The sequence below is a fragment of the Bubalus bubalis genome, chromosome 20 (assembly GCF_019923935.1).
Source record: "Bubalus bubalis isolate 160015118507 breed Murrah chromosome 20, NDDB_SH_1, whole genome shotgun sequence".
Lineage (NCBI taxonomy): Eukaryota > Metazoa > Chordata > Mammalia > Artiodactyla > Bovidae > Bubalus > Bubalus bubalis.
Window position 1 is genome coordinate 28,829,031 of NC_059176.1, and position 16,986 is coordinate 28,846,016.

At 37.0% G+C, this 16,986-nt stretch overlaps 1 protein-coding gene across 4 annotated transcripts in view; it reads left to right on the plus strand.

The window, feature by feature from the left end:
* STRN3 (striatin 3) overlaps positions 1–16,986 on the plus strand; it is a 105,907-nt gene that overhangs the window by 36,650 nt on the left and 52,271 nt on the right. For all 4 annotated transcript variants that reach the window (XM_025271507.3, XM_025271508.3, XM_025271509.3 and 1 more), the window contains exons 2-4: positions 8,593–8,696; positions 9,180–9,253; positions 16,628–16,709. In XM_025271507.3, the coding sequence (XP_025127292.1) occupies positions 8,593–8,696; positions 9,180–9,253; positions 16,628–16,709 (260 nt within the window). The remainder of the gene's footprint in view (positions 1–8,592; positions 8,697–9,179; positions 9,254–16,627; positions 16,710–16,986) is intronic.

Consider the following 16,986-nt stretch of genomic DNA (forward strand, 5'->3'; position numbering starts at 1 on the left):
TCCTTGTGTTGAACCATCCTTGCGTTCCAGGGATAAATGTCTCTTGGTCATGATGTGTAATCTTTGTAATATGCTGCTGAATTTGATATACTGGTATTTTCTTGAGAATTTTTGCATCGATATTTATACTGATCAGTATCTGTGGTTTTCTTGCAGTGTTTTTCAACTTTGCCTTTTGGGGCAGTACTGGCCTCATTGAACTAAGGAATGCCCCTTTAAAATTTTTGGAAATGTTTTAAAGATTCGTGTTAAATTTTTAAATGTTTGGTACAATTCACTAGTAATGCAATCAGTCCAGAGACTTTCTTTGTAGGGAAATTTTTAATTATCAATTTAATCTTCTTATAGGCCTTTACAGATTTTTTTTTTTTCATTATTCATTCTTGGTGAATTTTGTGTTTCTAGGTTATCCAGTTTGTTGGTTGGTGTACAGTTGCTCGTGGTACTTGTATAATCCTTTTTATTTCTGTAGAATTGGTTGTAATGTCCCCCCACCTTTCATTTCTGAGTTTAGTTGTGTGGGTGTGTGTGTTTTTCCTTAGTCAGCCCAGGTAACGGTTTGTGAATTTTGTTGATCTTTTTGAAGAACTAAGTTTTGATTTTGTTGACTTTTTTTTTTTTTTTCTATTTTTCTCTTCTCCATTTTCTTTCTATGCTTTAATCTTTATTATTTCTTTCCTTCTGCTAGCTTTGGGTTTAGTTCATTTTTTGAAATTTCTTAAAGTTTTAAAGTTAGTTGTTGATTTGAGTTCTTTTTTGCTTCTTAACGTAGGCCTTTATAGCTGTAAGTTTTTCCTTTAGCGCTGCTTTTGCAGTGTCTCCTAAGTTTTGGTAAGTTTTGTGTTTTTTATTTTCATTCCTAAGTATTTTTTAATTTTCCTGATGATTTCTTTGTTTTATTAGTTATTTAAGAGTGTGTTGTTTAATTTCCAAGGGTTTGTGGCTTTTTCAAGTTGTTTTTTTCTGTTATTGATTTCTAGCTTCATCTACTGTGATCATAAGAATTAAAAAAAATACATTAATTTATTTGGCTCTGCTGGGTCTTCGTTGGTGCCTGAACTGTAGTTACGGCAGATGGGGGCTGCTTTCTAGTTGTGGTGTACCGGCTTCTCATTGCAGTGGCCTCTGTTATTTTAGAGCACCGGCTCTAGGGCATGTAAGCTTCAGTAGTTGCGGCACATGGGCTTCAGTTGCCCTGTGACATGTGGAATCACCCAGGACCACGTATTGAAACTGTGTCCCTTGCAGTGGCAGGTGGATTCCTAACCACTTGACCACCGAGGAAGTCCCATTGGAAATATTTTTAACGCTATTTGTGTTTTTAAATTGATTAGACATGATTTGGTATTCTGACGTATGGTCTGTCTTTGAGAATGTCCCGTGTATATTTAAGAAGAATGTATTCTGCTGTTGTTGGATAGAGTGTTTCCTATATATCTGTTAGATCTAGTTGGTTTATTGAGTTGTTCAGGTCCCCTATTTCCTTATTTTCAGTCTCGTACCACTATATGTTACTGAAGTGGAATATTGAAGACTCCAGCTATTATTGAACTTTTTCTCCCTTTAATTCTGTCAGTTTTTGCATTATATATTTTGATGGAATCATTGGGTACGTAAATATAATTGTTGTATTTTCTTATTGTCAGTTTAGTCGCTCAGTTATGTCTGACTCCTTGCAACCCCATGGACTGCAGCACGCCAGGCCTCCCTGTCCATCACCAACTCCTGGAGCTTCCTCAAACTCACATCCACTGTGTCAGTGATGCCATCCAACCATCTCATCCTCTATCTCCCCTTCTCCTCCCGCCTTCAATCTTTCCCAGCATCAGGGTCTTTTCAAATGAGTCCGTTCTTTGCTTCAGGTGGCCAGAGTATTGGAGTTTCAGCTTCAGCATCAGTCCTTCCAATGAATATTCAGGACTGATTTCCTTTAGGATGGACTGGTTGGATCTCCTTGCAGTCCAAGGGACTCTCAAGAGTCTTCTCCAACACCACAGTTCAAAAGCATCAATTCTTCGGCACTTACCTTTCTTTATAGTCCAACTCTCATTCATACATGACTACTGAAAAACCATAGCTTTGACTAGACGGACCTTTGTTGGCAAAGTAATGTCTCTGCTTTTTAATATGTTGTCTGGTTGGTCATAGCTTTTCTTCCAAGGAGCGAGCGTCTTTTAATTTCATGGCTGCAGTCACCATCTGCAGTGATTTTGGAGCCCAAGAAAATAAAGTCTGTCACTGTTTCCATTGTTTCCCCATCTATTTGCCATGAAGTGATGAGACCAGATGCCATGATCTTAGTTTTCTTGTTGTATTGAACCTCTTATTAGTATACAGTGTTCTCTGTCTTTTGCAGCCTTTTATCATTTAAAGTCTGTTTTGCCTAATATCAGAAGGTTTGCAAACTTTAGTAATAAATATACTAGGCTTTGCAAGTTACATTGGGTCTGTGTTGCCTCTTGTAATTTTTTTTTTTTTAATCATTTTTCACTTTGGATTGTCCAAAAGGTTGCCTGCCAGTCCCTGCTTTATCTTGAACAGTAGATCTTTAATTATAGTGGATTTATCTATCCTTTTCTTTATTGACTATGTTGGATCTTTGTTGTGGCAGACAGGGTCTTCATTGAGGCATGTGGGATTTTTTAGTTGTGACATGTGGGATCTAGTTCTCTGACCAGAAGTTGAACCCAGGCTCTCTGCATTGGGAGCACAGAGCCTTAGCCCCTGGACCACCAGAGAAGGCCCTCGTGTCTTTATCTCATTCAGGAAATCTTTCCTTAATCTGAGATTATGAAGAGATATATCATAAAACATTTGCTGGCACACCTCATTTTATTGCACTTTGCAGATATTACATTTTTTACATACTGGAGATTTATGGCTACCCTTCCGTCAAGCAAGTCTGTTGACACCGTTTTCCCAACTCATCGCTCCTTTTATGTTTCTGAATATCACATTTTGGTAATTCTTGAAACCTTTCAAAGACTTCATTATCAGCTTTTCTAGTTCTGCACACATACTTTGGGAATATATTGGAATTACATTAATTGTTTTGAATTACGTTAATTGTTTTGGTTAATGTGTGTGTGAAAATTTATATTTTCCAGTAGTGAGTTTGCTAGTCCATTTATCTTTTATGTATCTGTTAAAGTTTTAAACTTTTTGTGCAGAGATTTGTATATCTTTGGTTTATTAGTAGGAACTTTTGGGTTTTGATGCTATTGTAAAGATGGTTTTTGTCGTTAGTTTTTAAAAGGTTATTTGCAAAGATGATTCTATCAATGGTGCATCATGATATGTAAAAACAATTGAAAAATCTGTTGTCCTTGATCCTTTATTGCTGTTGTTATTGAGTTGCCAAATCATGTCCCACTCTTCACAACCTCATGGACTCCAGCACACCAGGCTTCCCTGTCCCTCATAATCTCCCAGAGTTTGTCCGAGTTCACGTCCATTGAATCAGTGATGCTAATCCAACCATCTTATCCTCTGTTGCCCTTTTCTCCTTCTGCCTTCAATCTTTCCAGCATCAGGGTTTTTTCCAGTGAGTCAGCTAGCTGTTTGTATCAGGTGGCCAAAGTATTGGAGCTTCAGCTTCAGCATCAGTCCTTCCAATGAATACTCAGGACTGATCTCCTTTAGGATGGACTGGTTGGATCTCCTTGCAGTCCAAGGGATTCGCAAGAGTCTTCTCCAACACCACAGTTCAAAAGCATCAATTCTTTGGCACTCTGCCTTCTTTATTGTCCAGCTCTCACATCCGTACGTGACTCTCACATCCATACATGACCACTGGAAAGACGATAGCATTGACTATAGAGACCTTTGTTGGCAAAGTGATGTCTATGCTTTTTAACACACTGTCTAGGTTTTTCATAGCTTTCCATGATCCTTTCAGTTCATTTCAGTTGCTCAATCGTATCCAACTCTTTGCGAACCCACGAATCGCAGCACACCAGGCCTCCCTGTCCATCACCAACTCCCAGAGTTTACTCAAACTCATGTGCATCAAGTCGGTGATGCCATCCATCTCATCCTCTGTTGTCCCCTTCTCCTCCTGACCCCAATCCCTCCCAGCATCAGAGTCTTTTCCAATGAGTCAACTCTTCGCATGAGGTGGCCAAGGTACTGGAGTTTCAGCTTTAGCCTCAGCCCTTCCAATGAACACCCAGGACTGATCTCCTTTAGAATGAACTGGTTGGATCTCCTTGCAGTCCAAGGGACTCTCAAGAGTCTTCTCCAACACCACAGTTCAAAAGCATCAATTCTTCGGCGCTCAGCCTTCTTCACAGTCCAACTCTCATATCCATACATGACCACTGGAAAAACCATAGCCTTGAGTAGATGGGACCTTTGTTGGCAAAGAAATGTCTCTGTTTTGGAATATGCTGTCTAGGTTGGTCATAACTTCCCTTCCAAGGAGTAAGTGTCTTTTAATTTCATGGCTGCAGTCACCATCTGCAGTGATTTTGGAGCCCAAAAAAACAAAGTCTGCCATTGTTTCCACTGTTTCCGCATCTATTTGCCATGAAGTGATGGGATTGGATGCCATGATCTTCGTTTTCTGAATGTTGAGCTTTAAGCCAACTTTTTACTCTCCTCTTTCACTCTCATCAGGAGGGTTTTTAGTTCCTCTTCACTTTCTTCCATAAGGGTGGTGTCATCTGCATATCTGAGGTTATTGATATTTCTCCCGGCAATCTTGATTCCAGCTTGTGCTTCTTCCAGCCCAGCGTTTCTCATGATGTACTCTGCATAGAAGTTAAATAAGCAGGTGACAATATGCAGCCTTGACGTACTCCTTTTCCTATTTGGAGCCAGTCTGTTGTTCCATGTCCAGTTCTAACTGTTGCTTCCTGACCTGCATACAAATTTCTCAAGAGGCAGGTCAGGTGGTCTTGTATTCCCATCTCTTTCAGAATTTTCCACAGTTCATTGTGATCCACACAGTCAAAGGCTTTGGCATAGTCAATAAAGCAGAAATAGATGTTTTTCTGGAACTTTCGCTTTTTCGATGATCCAGCGGATGTTGGCAATTTGATCTCTGGTTCCTCTGCCTTTTCTAAAACCAGCTTGAACATCTGGAAGTTCACGGTTCATGTACTGCTGAAGCCTGGCTTGGAGAATTTTGAGCATTACTTTACTAGCGTGTGAGATGAGTGCAATTGTGCGGTAGTTTGAGCATTCTTTGGCCTTGCCTTTCTTTGGGATTGGAATGAAAACTGACCTTTTCCAGTCCTGTGGCCACTGCTGAGTTTTCCAAATTTGCTGGCATTTTGAATGCAGCACTTTCACAGCATCATCTTTCAGGATTTGAAATAGCTCAACTGGAATTCCATCACCTCCACTAGCTTTGTTCGTAATGATGCTTTTTAAGGCCCACTTGACTTCACATTCCAGGATGTCTGGCTCTAGGTGAGTGAGTGATGATCACACCATCGTGATTATCTTGGTTGTGAAGATCTTTTTTGTACAGTTCTGTGTATTCTTGCCACCTCTTCTTAATATCTGCTTCTGTTAGGTCCATACCATTTCTGTCCTTTATCAAGCCCATCTTTGCATGAAATGTCCCCTTGGTAGCTCTTATTTTCTTGAAGAGATCTCTAGTCTTTACCATTCTATTGTTTTCCCTTATTTCTTTGCATTGATCCTTTACCAAATGCCAAATCTGTTATTTAATTGGTCCTTATTAACACTATAAGACATAATCTTTACCTTTTTAGTCTGTTAAAATTGTAAGGTCAGTTCCAATAGTTATGTCTTTTCCATTGTTAATCTGTTTTTTTACCCCCCTCTTCAGGTTTTTTGAATTAAACTGTGTCCTTTTAAGGTTTCTAAATTTTAATGAATTCTTACCATTTTGTTGTCTTGTGTCTTTGTAAATTATCCCCTTTTGGCTCCTGTTCAGAAACTGCTTCTGTGTTCCTGTTGTTTTACATAATTTGTGCTTCTTTGTTTCATTTATTGGCTTCTCTAGGTTTGAATGCTTTTTTAATACCAAAATTCCAAAAAAGATTTTTTGAAGTTTGCAGTGCCTTTTTCAACCTGAAAATCTCCAGTAACTCCTTATTAAGAAGCAGAATAAAATGAACTCTTTCATCATTTTCTGGTGCTAATTGTAAAATACTTCTGAGATCTAGAATTTGGAGTCACGTATAGTACGTGATTCATGGTTTTGTGTTTTTTTTTTTTTTTTGTCTTAAGCCAATACAGAAGAAAACCCTCAATCAGAAATTCTTGATTCTGTATAGTGAAATTGACATATTTTACCTTTGCTTCACAGCTTAAGAGAGTCAGAAGTGCTTCTTTTCTCTTACGGATCTTAGACTATTATTAGGTTTTGAATCTTTATCATTCTCCTAGATCTTTATTTTTGTTTTGAAACTTGCATTTAGACTATGTGTTATATAGCTGTGTATCATTTTCAAGTCTTCTGAAGTTGTGGATGATTTTACTTAATTTTCCCAAACTTAATGTGTTAAATCATCCAGATGAATTCATTTGTTCTGATTCCATGTTCACTGAAACTTAGAAAAAACTTTTTAAATTAACCATAATTTAGATTATTGAGTAGCTTACTTTCTCTTAATGAAGAAATACATCTATGGGTCATCTCAGCAAAATGACGAAAATTAATTTTATTGTACACATGTTTATAACAGGAAATACCTCATTCAGATGCCAGTCTTCTTCAACGTATCACTCTTTAACGTGGGTAAATAAAGGAGGTTGACGTTCTGGGAAGGGCCAGAAAAAGATGGAGATTTGTCTCTCTAAGGAAATAAGGCAATTAAAAGGAAAAAAATACTCACTGTAGAAAAATGACAGTAGAAAGTAATGATGTTGTTGAATATATGACTTCATTTGTTAGATTGGTGCGAGAAGTAATTGCAGAAAATAATTGCTGTTTTGCATTCTTGAACTATACCATTGATATTGGAATACATTCTTAAATGTGATTATATTATACATCATTTTAATGCGCATTTTTTTCTTATTAATGACTCATTACTTGTTATATGTATTTTCGACTAGGGAATTGATGTTAGACAAAAAGCAAATTTGAATAATTTTCTTATTCAAGTTCACAACAAGTTGTAAGGCAGTGGAGACAGCTCACATCATCATCAATGCATTTGGCCCAGAACCTGCTGATGAAGGTACAGTGCAGTGGTGGTACAAGGAGCTTTGCAAAGGAAACCAGAGCCTTGAAAATAAGGGGTGCAGTGGCTGGCCATTGAAAGTTGACAAGACCAATTGAGAGCATCATCAAAGCTGATCCTTTTACAGCTACACAAGATGTTGTTGAAGAACTCAGTGTCAACCATTCTACAGTCATTCAAAATTTGAAGCAAATTGGAAAAGTGAAAAACCTTGATAAATGGGTGCCTCATCTGTTAACCAGAAATTTTAAAAATTGTCCTTTTGAAGTGTTGTCTTCTCTTCTACTCAACAACAACAAACCACTTCTTAATTGGATTATGACCTGTGATGAAAAGTGATTTTGTACAACAGCTGCCAACAGTCACCTCAGTGGTTGAATCAAGAAGAAGCTCCAAAGCACTTCCCAAAGCCAAACTTGAACCAAAAAAAAAATCATGTCACTGTTTGGTGGTCTGCTGACCGTCTGGTCCACAACAGCTTTTTGAATCCCAGTGAAACCATTACATTTGAGAAATTTGCTCAGCAAATTGATGAGCTGCCTAGAAATCTGCATCACCTACAGCCAGCATTGGTCAGGAGAAAGGGCCCAGTTCTTCTCCACAACAATGCCTGATCACATGTCACACAGCCCACGCTTCAAAAGTTCAATGTGAAGTTTTGGCTCATTCACCTGATCTCTTGCCAACCAACTACCACCTCTTAAAGCATCTTGACAACTTTTTGCAGAAAAAATGCTTCTACAACCAGCAGGATGCAAAAATGCTTTCCAAGAGTTTGTTGAATCTTGAAGCTCAGGTTTTTATGGTACAGGAATAAACAAACATATCTGTCATTTGCAAAAATGTGTTGATTGTAATGGTTCCTATTTTGGTTAATGAAGATGTGTTTGTGCCTAGTTATAATGATTTTAAATTCTGGGTCCAAAGCCGCAATTACTTGTTCACCAACCTAATACTTGTGATACTTTGGATAATTGTTTCAAGAGTTGAAACCTTTTGAAGTGTAGTGGTCAGAAAGGGGAAGATTATAAATTTTTAAATGTTTCGTGAAAGAAATGCTTTTGAGGTAATATGACTTTTTAAAAAACAACCAATATATAATTTGAGGAAAAACAGGAATATGATAACTTTCTGTTCTTTGTAACTTGTTTGTTAGTAATTAGATGTAATTTTTACATATAAAATTTCCTTTTAAAATTATGTGAAAATTGTTAGTAGTAGAGACCATAAGGATTGTATGTAAATAACTAATTTATCGTTATCTTTATTTTAAAGTGACTATTTTCTAACAAAGTTTGATCAACTACTATGAATTTTAAATCTTGCTATAATGAATAAAAGTGCAGAATTTTATGTTTATTGCTTTCCTTTTTTCAATTTCCTGTGTATAGTTAAAAAGTAAAAATAAATGAACTTTTTATATTTTTAGGCTCGGATAGCATTTTTGCAAGGAGAAAGAAAAGGTCAAGAAAACTTGAAGAAGGATTTAGTAAGAAGAATAAAGATGTTAGAGTATGCATTAAAACAAGAAAGGTAGGTGTCCCTTATTTTCTTGTATGAATAAAATAAAAGTAGAACAATATTATTCTCACATGTTATTGTACAGTGTATTTGAAAACTGTCTGAAAGATACAAAGATTTGCCCAAAATACAGGATGATATTTTGATTCGCTCCTTATATGGCAAAAGAAAAAAGATTAAAATCTTTAAATTGAAGTAATATTTTTTTATTGTAGAGTCTAAGTTTCAGGGTTTTTTTGCTTTTTTTGGTAAACTAGGAAAAATTTATCTTTACTTGGGTATGTATCTTATTTGGATAATTTATCTTTTTTTTTTCTTGTACATGCAGTATATTTTTTCCCTCTAACTTCTTTTGCAATTAAAGTTTAAAGAAACTGACATTCATATGCTTTTTTAAATTTGTCATTTAAGAAATATATACCAGTAGTTAATATACTGTGTAGAAAGGAAAATAAAACTTTTTTTTCTTTAAATAATTTATTATTAAATTTTCAGGGCAAAATATCACAAATTAAAATATGGCACAGAACTGAACCAAGGTGACTTGAAAATGCCAACCTTTGAATCAGGTAAACTTGATTCTTCTGTTAATCTCTGCCCTTCATCCCCTCCATTCTAGAAAAACTGGTTTAAGCTCACTTTGGTAACAGACATGTTCTCATTACCTCCATTTTGCTTTGATAGCATTGGTTACTTAGATAACTATTATAATGCTTTCTAGAATTTGAGGGAAAATAATAGTAAAAGTTAGTTTCATCTACCTCCTCATCAATCCTGAGGTTATTTGTCTTATTTTTCTTGTTTTGAAACCTGTGTAAAACTGGGTGTATTTTTGGTCACAATTAGAAGTGAAAGGGAATGCGTAACTCTCTGTACACCTATAGGCAATTTTTGTTTGATTCTACTTAAGCTTGTGTGTGTTAGTTGCTCAGTTGTGTCCGACTCTTTTGAGACCCCATGGACTGTGGCCCACCACATTCCTCTGTCCGTAGAATTTTCCAGGCAAGAATACCGGAGTGGATTGCTCTTCCCTTCTCCAGGGGATCATCCCAAACCAGGAATTGAACTCTCATCTCCTGCATTGCAGGCAGATTCTTTACTGTCTGAGCCAGCAGGAAACCCCTACATAAACTTAATTTTGTACTATTAAAAAGTTAACTTTTTTTCCCTAGAAGATGCTATGATTAACTCAGTTTAGTCCTAAAGAAATTGGAAATTTGAATTTGGGAACTATGGAGGCAGCCAGATAAAGATAACGAGAAGGAAAACGTTTTCTCCAGTTGACCTTGCTCTTTACTAAAATAGTGAGTGTAAGAGTAGACTGTGATGAACAATTATGCAGGGAAGAGAAAAGCTGGATATAAGAAAAGGCTAACAGTTCAGTGTTAATTTTAGGGTTCTCTATGATTACAATTTGAGTAGACTAAAAGTTTAATAAGGAACAAATATTTTGATTTATATAATATTGGGGAATACTTTATGATATATATATATAGAGAGAGAGCGTATTTATATATGCATTTTGCTAGTGCAAACAAACTGAATTCTATACTGTTCTTGACTGCTGGTTACTAAGATAAGGAAAAAATAGGTCTTCATTTGAATATACAAATTTTCTTCTTCTATAGTTGCCTTGTTGTTGTTTAGTCACTCAGTCATATCCAAGTCTTTTGTGACACCGTGGATTGAGCCCACCAGGCTCCTCTGCCCATGGGATTTCCCAGGCAAGAATATTGGAGTGGGTTGCCATTTCCTACTCCAGAGGATCTTCCTGACCCAGAGGTCAGACCTGCATATTCTGTAAGTCTCCTGCATTGTAGGTGGATTCTTTATCACTGAGCCACCAGGAAAATTATAGTTGCTTTCATACCTAATGAAGTTAAAGCTTATTTAATAAGGAAAATAAGAAAAGTATGAATTTTTATTTTTACAGTTAGATTTGTAAAAATTTAGCTTATTGGCTTTTACTTTAATATTAAGTACTTAAAAAAACTTGGCAGAAACACCCTATATGTATAATCTGTAGTTGATTTATTTTTAGGTCTTCTCCACTTACCAGTTTTAGCACCACACTGTATCTTCCTGTCTTCCCTGATGGCTCAGATAGTAAAGAACTTGCCTGCAGTGCAGTCAACCCGGGTTCAGTCCCTGGGTTGGGAAGATCCCCTGGAGAAGGGAATGGCAACCTACTCCAGTATTGTTGGAGAATTCCATGGACACAGGAGCCTGGCAGGCTATATATAGTTCATGGGGTCACAGAGTCAGACACAATTGAGTGACTAACAGAGACACACACACTTATTTTCCTAGTTGTTGTCATATATAAAATTAAGAGAGCAAGATAGTAGTGGCATGGTTTTCCTTTGATCTAGCTTTTAAGTGGTTATGAAGACTCACTGATGAGTCAGGGACAAGATTACGTCTTCCTTGGAAAAGCAACAGTAAGTGATATAAGATGTAAAACCTGTATATTTTCAGTAATACTTTCTTTACTATAGCAGTCCTCCATAGTTTGAGGGAGTACAGTGGTTCAGGACAGAGGAAACCCAATGCCTTCATAGCTTTCCTTTATCTCATTTTTTTTCTAATATGGCTAGAGTAGTCAGAAAATAAGCAGTCACTTTCTGTTTTGTTTTGCCTGTTCTGTGTTGTGTGGCTTGCAGGATTAGTTCCCCAACCAGGTATTGATCCTGGGCCCTGGCAGTGGAAGTGCTGAGTCCTAGCCAATTACCTGGACTGCCAGGAAATCCCCTGCTTTCTATAACTTGAGGACTGTTCTTCTCACTTGGTCTGTGTAAATGTGAAGAGGCTAGTTGCAGCCCCATTGTTCCTAGAGCTAGAATCACAGTTGACTAACTGGTTTTGGTGCAAGTTTGTATGAAGTCAAGTCATTAGCAGATAATCTCTCCTGCCCACAGCAGATATAGGATAAAGACACATCTGTTTTTATCTGTATAAAGTGAAAGTGGCTCAGTCGTGTCTGACTCTTTGCAACCCTATGGACTATAAAGTCCATAGAATTCTCCAGGCCAGAATACTAGAGTGGGTAGCCTTTCCCTTCTGCAGGGGACCTCCCAATGTAAACTTAACTATTAAAACTTCCTTAAATTGAAGAATAAAATAGCATCCAAGTATTTTATTTATAGGAGCCACAATGATAACAAATTATTTTTACTGATGTAGAAAAGCTACTCAGGATGTTTAGTGGAAGACAGACAAAGGAATGGGCAAAAATACACCATGCCAACAACAGGACAAAATTCTTTATGTCAAAGTATATAGATAGAGATAAACATTGAATCAGTATTGCCTTTCTTATACTTAAATCAAAATGTTAAAGGAAGATGTACAAAATATTGTTTTGAAAGAAGTACAAGATGTGTGTGTTTTTATACACTTGTCCAAGTAATACCAATACGTATATCCTAAACTTAACCCTATAAAAGAATATGTATCCAGTTATGTAGAGAACTCCTATTTCCCTCCATTTTGGGGAAAAATCTACAACAGTAGAAATAGGGACAAAAGACTTGAAAAGTCACTAATAAAAGAAATGGCCAGTAAGTATATGAAATGATGCTCAAATGTATTAGTTATTGAGGAAATGCAACTTAAAACCACAATACATTACCTATCACAATGGTGAAAGGAGAAAAAATGTCTTTTTTTTTTTCAGTGTTGCTGAGGGTGTGGATCAGCCAGGAATTTTGCACCTACTGGTATTGGAATTCTAAATTGATAAAACTGCTCTGAAAGTGATGTCAATACAAATTGCCCCCACTATCCAAAAGTAGAACATTCCCATTCATAAGCCAAGGTGACACAAGGCAAAGGCGTAATTTGCCTTTGGACACATCTTGCTAATGGTGCACAAAATAAATGAAGATAAAGCACAGATGTGGGGCTCAATATGGAGCTTGGTGGTGCCTCTCCTGCTGCTTGTGGGTGCGTGCTGCCATTTTTCAACAGCTCACTGCAAAACAAATCAAGAGGCTGTTTTTCTTTCTAACCTGTTTTCATAAAAAGTGAAAAAGGTCTCTGAGTTTTTTTTTTTTCAGTTAGGCTAGTGAAAACAGGTATTACATGCAGGTCTTTCAAAAAAGTGATGTGAGAGCTTTGCTGGCGGTCTAGCTGGTTGAGAATCTGCCTGCCAATGCGCAGGGGTCATGGGTTCCATCCCTGGTCTGGGAAATTACCACATGCTGCACAGCCACTGAGCCCATGTGCCACAAGTACTGAGCCCCCACACTGCAACTACTGAAACCCATGCGCCTGTGGCCTGTGTTCTGCAACAAGAGACGCCCGAGCACCACAGTGAAGAGTAGCCCCCACTCGCTGCAACTAGAGAGAGCCTGTCCGTGTACAGTGATGAAGACCCCCGCACAACCAGAAGTAAATCTTTAAACAAGAAAAAAGTGAAGTGACATAAAGCTTTGAAAAGTGGAAGATAAAACTGTATTGCTAAAGGGAACACACGCATGTCCTGTGGTACAGTAATTCCACTCCTTGAAATATTCATCACAAGGCTTGTGTAAGAATGTTCATAGTATTATTACTTTTAATAGTAAAAAACTAGAAACCACTCATGTTCTCTATTGATAGGATAGATAAGTATATTGTGGTATTTTATTGTAAGAAAATGTTATTTAGCAAGAAAAGTAAATAAATTATAATCAAACTGATGGTTAAATAGTATCACTGACTCAGTGGACATGAATTTGAGCAAATTCTGGGAGATAATAAAGGACAGGGAAGCCTGCGGTGCTGCACTCCTTGGAGTTGCAGAGTCGGCCACAACTTAGCTACCGAACAACAACAACAAACCTGACAGCTTCCACTTTTTCCCCTTCTGTTTGCCATGAAGTGAAGGGACCAGATGCTGTGATCTTAGTTTTTTTAATGTTGAGTTTCAAGCCAGTTTTTTCACTCTCTTCTTTGACTCTTTAGACCATGTAGTCAAGGCTGTGATTTTTCCAGTAGTCATGTACGGATGTGAGTTGGACCATAAAGAAGGCTGAGTACTAAAGAATTGATGTTTTTGTGCTGGAGAAGACTCTTGAGCATCTCCCTTGGGTTGCAAGGAGATTAAACCAGTCAGTCCTTGAAGGAAATCAACCCTAAATATTCACTGAAAGAACTGATGCTAAAGCTATAATACTTCGGCCACCTGATGTGAAGAGCTGACTCATTGTAAAAGATCTGACTCATTGTAAAAGACCCTGATGCTAGGAAAGATTGAAGGCAAAAGACGAAAGGGGAGAACAAGATGGTTAGATAGTGTCACTAACACAGTGGACATGAATTTGAGCAAATTCTGGGAGATAGTGGAAAATGGAGTAGCCTGGCGTGCTGCAGTCGATGGAGTTGCAAAGAGTTGGACAGGACTTAGCAAATGAACAGCAAACTTGACAACATGAGCAGATCACATAAAATTTTGAAAATTGATATAAATGGTTCCATATATATCAAATTCAAAAGTTAACCTGTGCTGAGAAACCAGGGTAGTGTTGATACTTTCTAAGGAGTATATAGTGAGTTGGAAAAGAGCATGATGAAAGTTTTCTGGGGTGCTGAGGCTGTATATTGTCACCCTGCTTATTTAACTTATATGCAGAGTACATCATGAGAAATGCTGGACTGGAAGAAGCACAAGCTGGAATCAGGATTGCCGGGAGAGATAACAATAACCTCAGATATGCAGATGACACCACCCTTATGGCAGAAAGTGAAGAGGAACTAAAAAGCCTCTTGATGAAAGTGAAAGAGGAGAGTGAAAAAGTTGGCTTAAAGCTCAACATTCAGAAAAGGAAGATCATGGCATCTGGTCCCATCACTTCATGGGAAATAGATGGGGAAACAGTGGAAACAGTGTCAGACTTTATTTTTGGGGGCTCCAAAATCACTGCAGATGGTGACTGCAGCCACGAAATTAAAAGACGCTTACTCCCTTGGAAGGAAAGTTATGACCAACCTAGATGACATATTCAAAAGCAGAGACATTACTTTGCCAACAAAGGTCCGTCTAGTCAAGGCTATGGTTTTTCCAGTGGTCATGTATGGATGTGAGAATTAGACTGTGAAGAAAGCTGAGCGCCGAAGAATTGATGCTTTTGAACTGTGTTGTTGGAGAAGACTCTTGAGAGTCCCTTGGACTGCGAGGAGATCCAACCAGTCCATTCTAAAGGAGATCAGTCCTGGGATTTCTCTGGAAGGAGTGATGCTGAAGCTGAAACTCCAGTACTTTGGCCACCTCATGCAAAGAGTTGACTCATTGGAAAAGACTCTGATGCTGGGAGGGATTGGAGTCAGAAGGAGAAGGGGACGACAGAGGATGAGATGGCTGAATGGCATCACTGACTCGATGGACATGAGTTTGAGTGAACTCTGGGAGTTGGTGATGGACAGGGAGGCCTGGCGTGCTGCAGTTCATGGGGTCGCAAAGAGTCAGACATGACTGAACTGAACTGAACTGATGGTGTTTGTTTCTTAATTTCCATACTGGTTACATGGGTGTGTTCAAAAATTCATTGAACTGTATATGCTTAAGTGTACTTCAAGAATATCCTTTAGCAACAGTGAAAACTGGAGCCAAATTTCAACATTAAGGGACTGGTTAAATAGGTATATACTTTCTATAGAATATTATATAATTATGTGATGTTAATCTGTATTTATTGGGATACAGTGTTTAAGTCTATTAAAATGTTAAAAGGAACTTGTAGTGCAGTTCAGGTCACGCTTTTTTTTTAATTTAAGGAGAGGAGAAGCTCACCTATGTTATCTTCAGATGGAAAATATGGAATAAGAAAATCTCAAATATTAACACTCTCAATGATGGGGTTCGGGTCAATTACATTCTTTTTTAAAACGTATTCTTTTGGCCAATGATTTTATGTTGTACGTGATTTAAAAATAAAATGGTATAAGTAGGAAAAAGTCATAAAAAATGGCTATAAGAAGGAGATAATTCTAGAAATTATAGATATTTCTACATATAGGGGAGGAATGAGAAGATACTAATAATGAATTGTTAGGGCTAGAGAAGTTATGCCTTCAAAGAATATTTGAATTCCTGCGAATAGCTATTTGTTCACATGACTCTGAGGAGTCTAGGAGACTAATGACAGTAAGCCATGGCAAGAGTTTTTAACATTCACTGTGAGTGCTTGTCATGTATGGCCCTATATTCTTGCTTTATCTTCATTTTTATAGTGGGAAATTACAGGAAAATATTTCTATATCATTAGTGCCAATGAAGTTTTAAGAACCACTCTGGAGATACTTGTTGAGAAGTTAACTCATCTGAAGTTATACTATTCATTAAACTCTTTTTTAATGTATACACTTGGTTACCTGAGAATAAAATATGACTTTTTACATACAGTAAAAATGTTTTCTGGTTTAACTTTTAGTTCTAAAAATGAAACTGACTGTATTGAGTCTTGTATGTAGACTTAGCATCTACTGATACAAACTCTAAGTTACTCATTTTATATATATATATACACACACACCCACACACACACACACACACACACACACACACACCCCAATTTCTTAACAGTGTTGATTTATGTAAATAGCAAATATTTTTAATTTCAGAAGCATTCAAATCAGCAGAATTCTGGTAGTTAAAAAATTGATTTTAATAATATTTCAAATCCTGGGCTTTTGTTTTTTTAATTTCTTATAGTAATAGTTAATATACACTTGGCTTTTCCCAATTTTAAAACAAGGAGAATGGTGCTTAAGTGTTTGGGCTGTCAGGATAAACACTTAAAACAAATAACTCACAGTAGACACTCAATAAAAGTTAATTTTCTTATATCCTTTGTAAAATATTTTGCTATATTTTTGTGGGACTTTATGATAACTTCGGCAGCATTATCAGGAGTTGAAGTAACATGTATGAAACTTGTTTTGTTGTTGTTATTAATTTTTAGAAGAAACCAAAGACACAGAGGCTCCCACAGCACCTCAAAATAGCCAGTTAACGTGGAAGCAAGGCAGACAACTGTTAAGACAGTGAGTAATGCTTCATTTTCAGCTTTAAGGATTTAGGTATGAAAGTGTTTACTTAGTCACTTGGCAAGTGAAAATTATTTAATGATAGTGAGACAATGTGTATAGCTCTCATATTTTTTCTTGTTTTGTTAGATTTTGAATCTTTTTAAAGTTTGCATCCTCTGAATGTTTCTTGAAACATTTCTCAGAATGATCTTATTTTCTTATTTGTGGAATAGAATGTCAGAAACAATAGGGATTCATACTTACACAACTCATTCCTGTCACTGCAAAATTC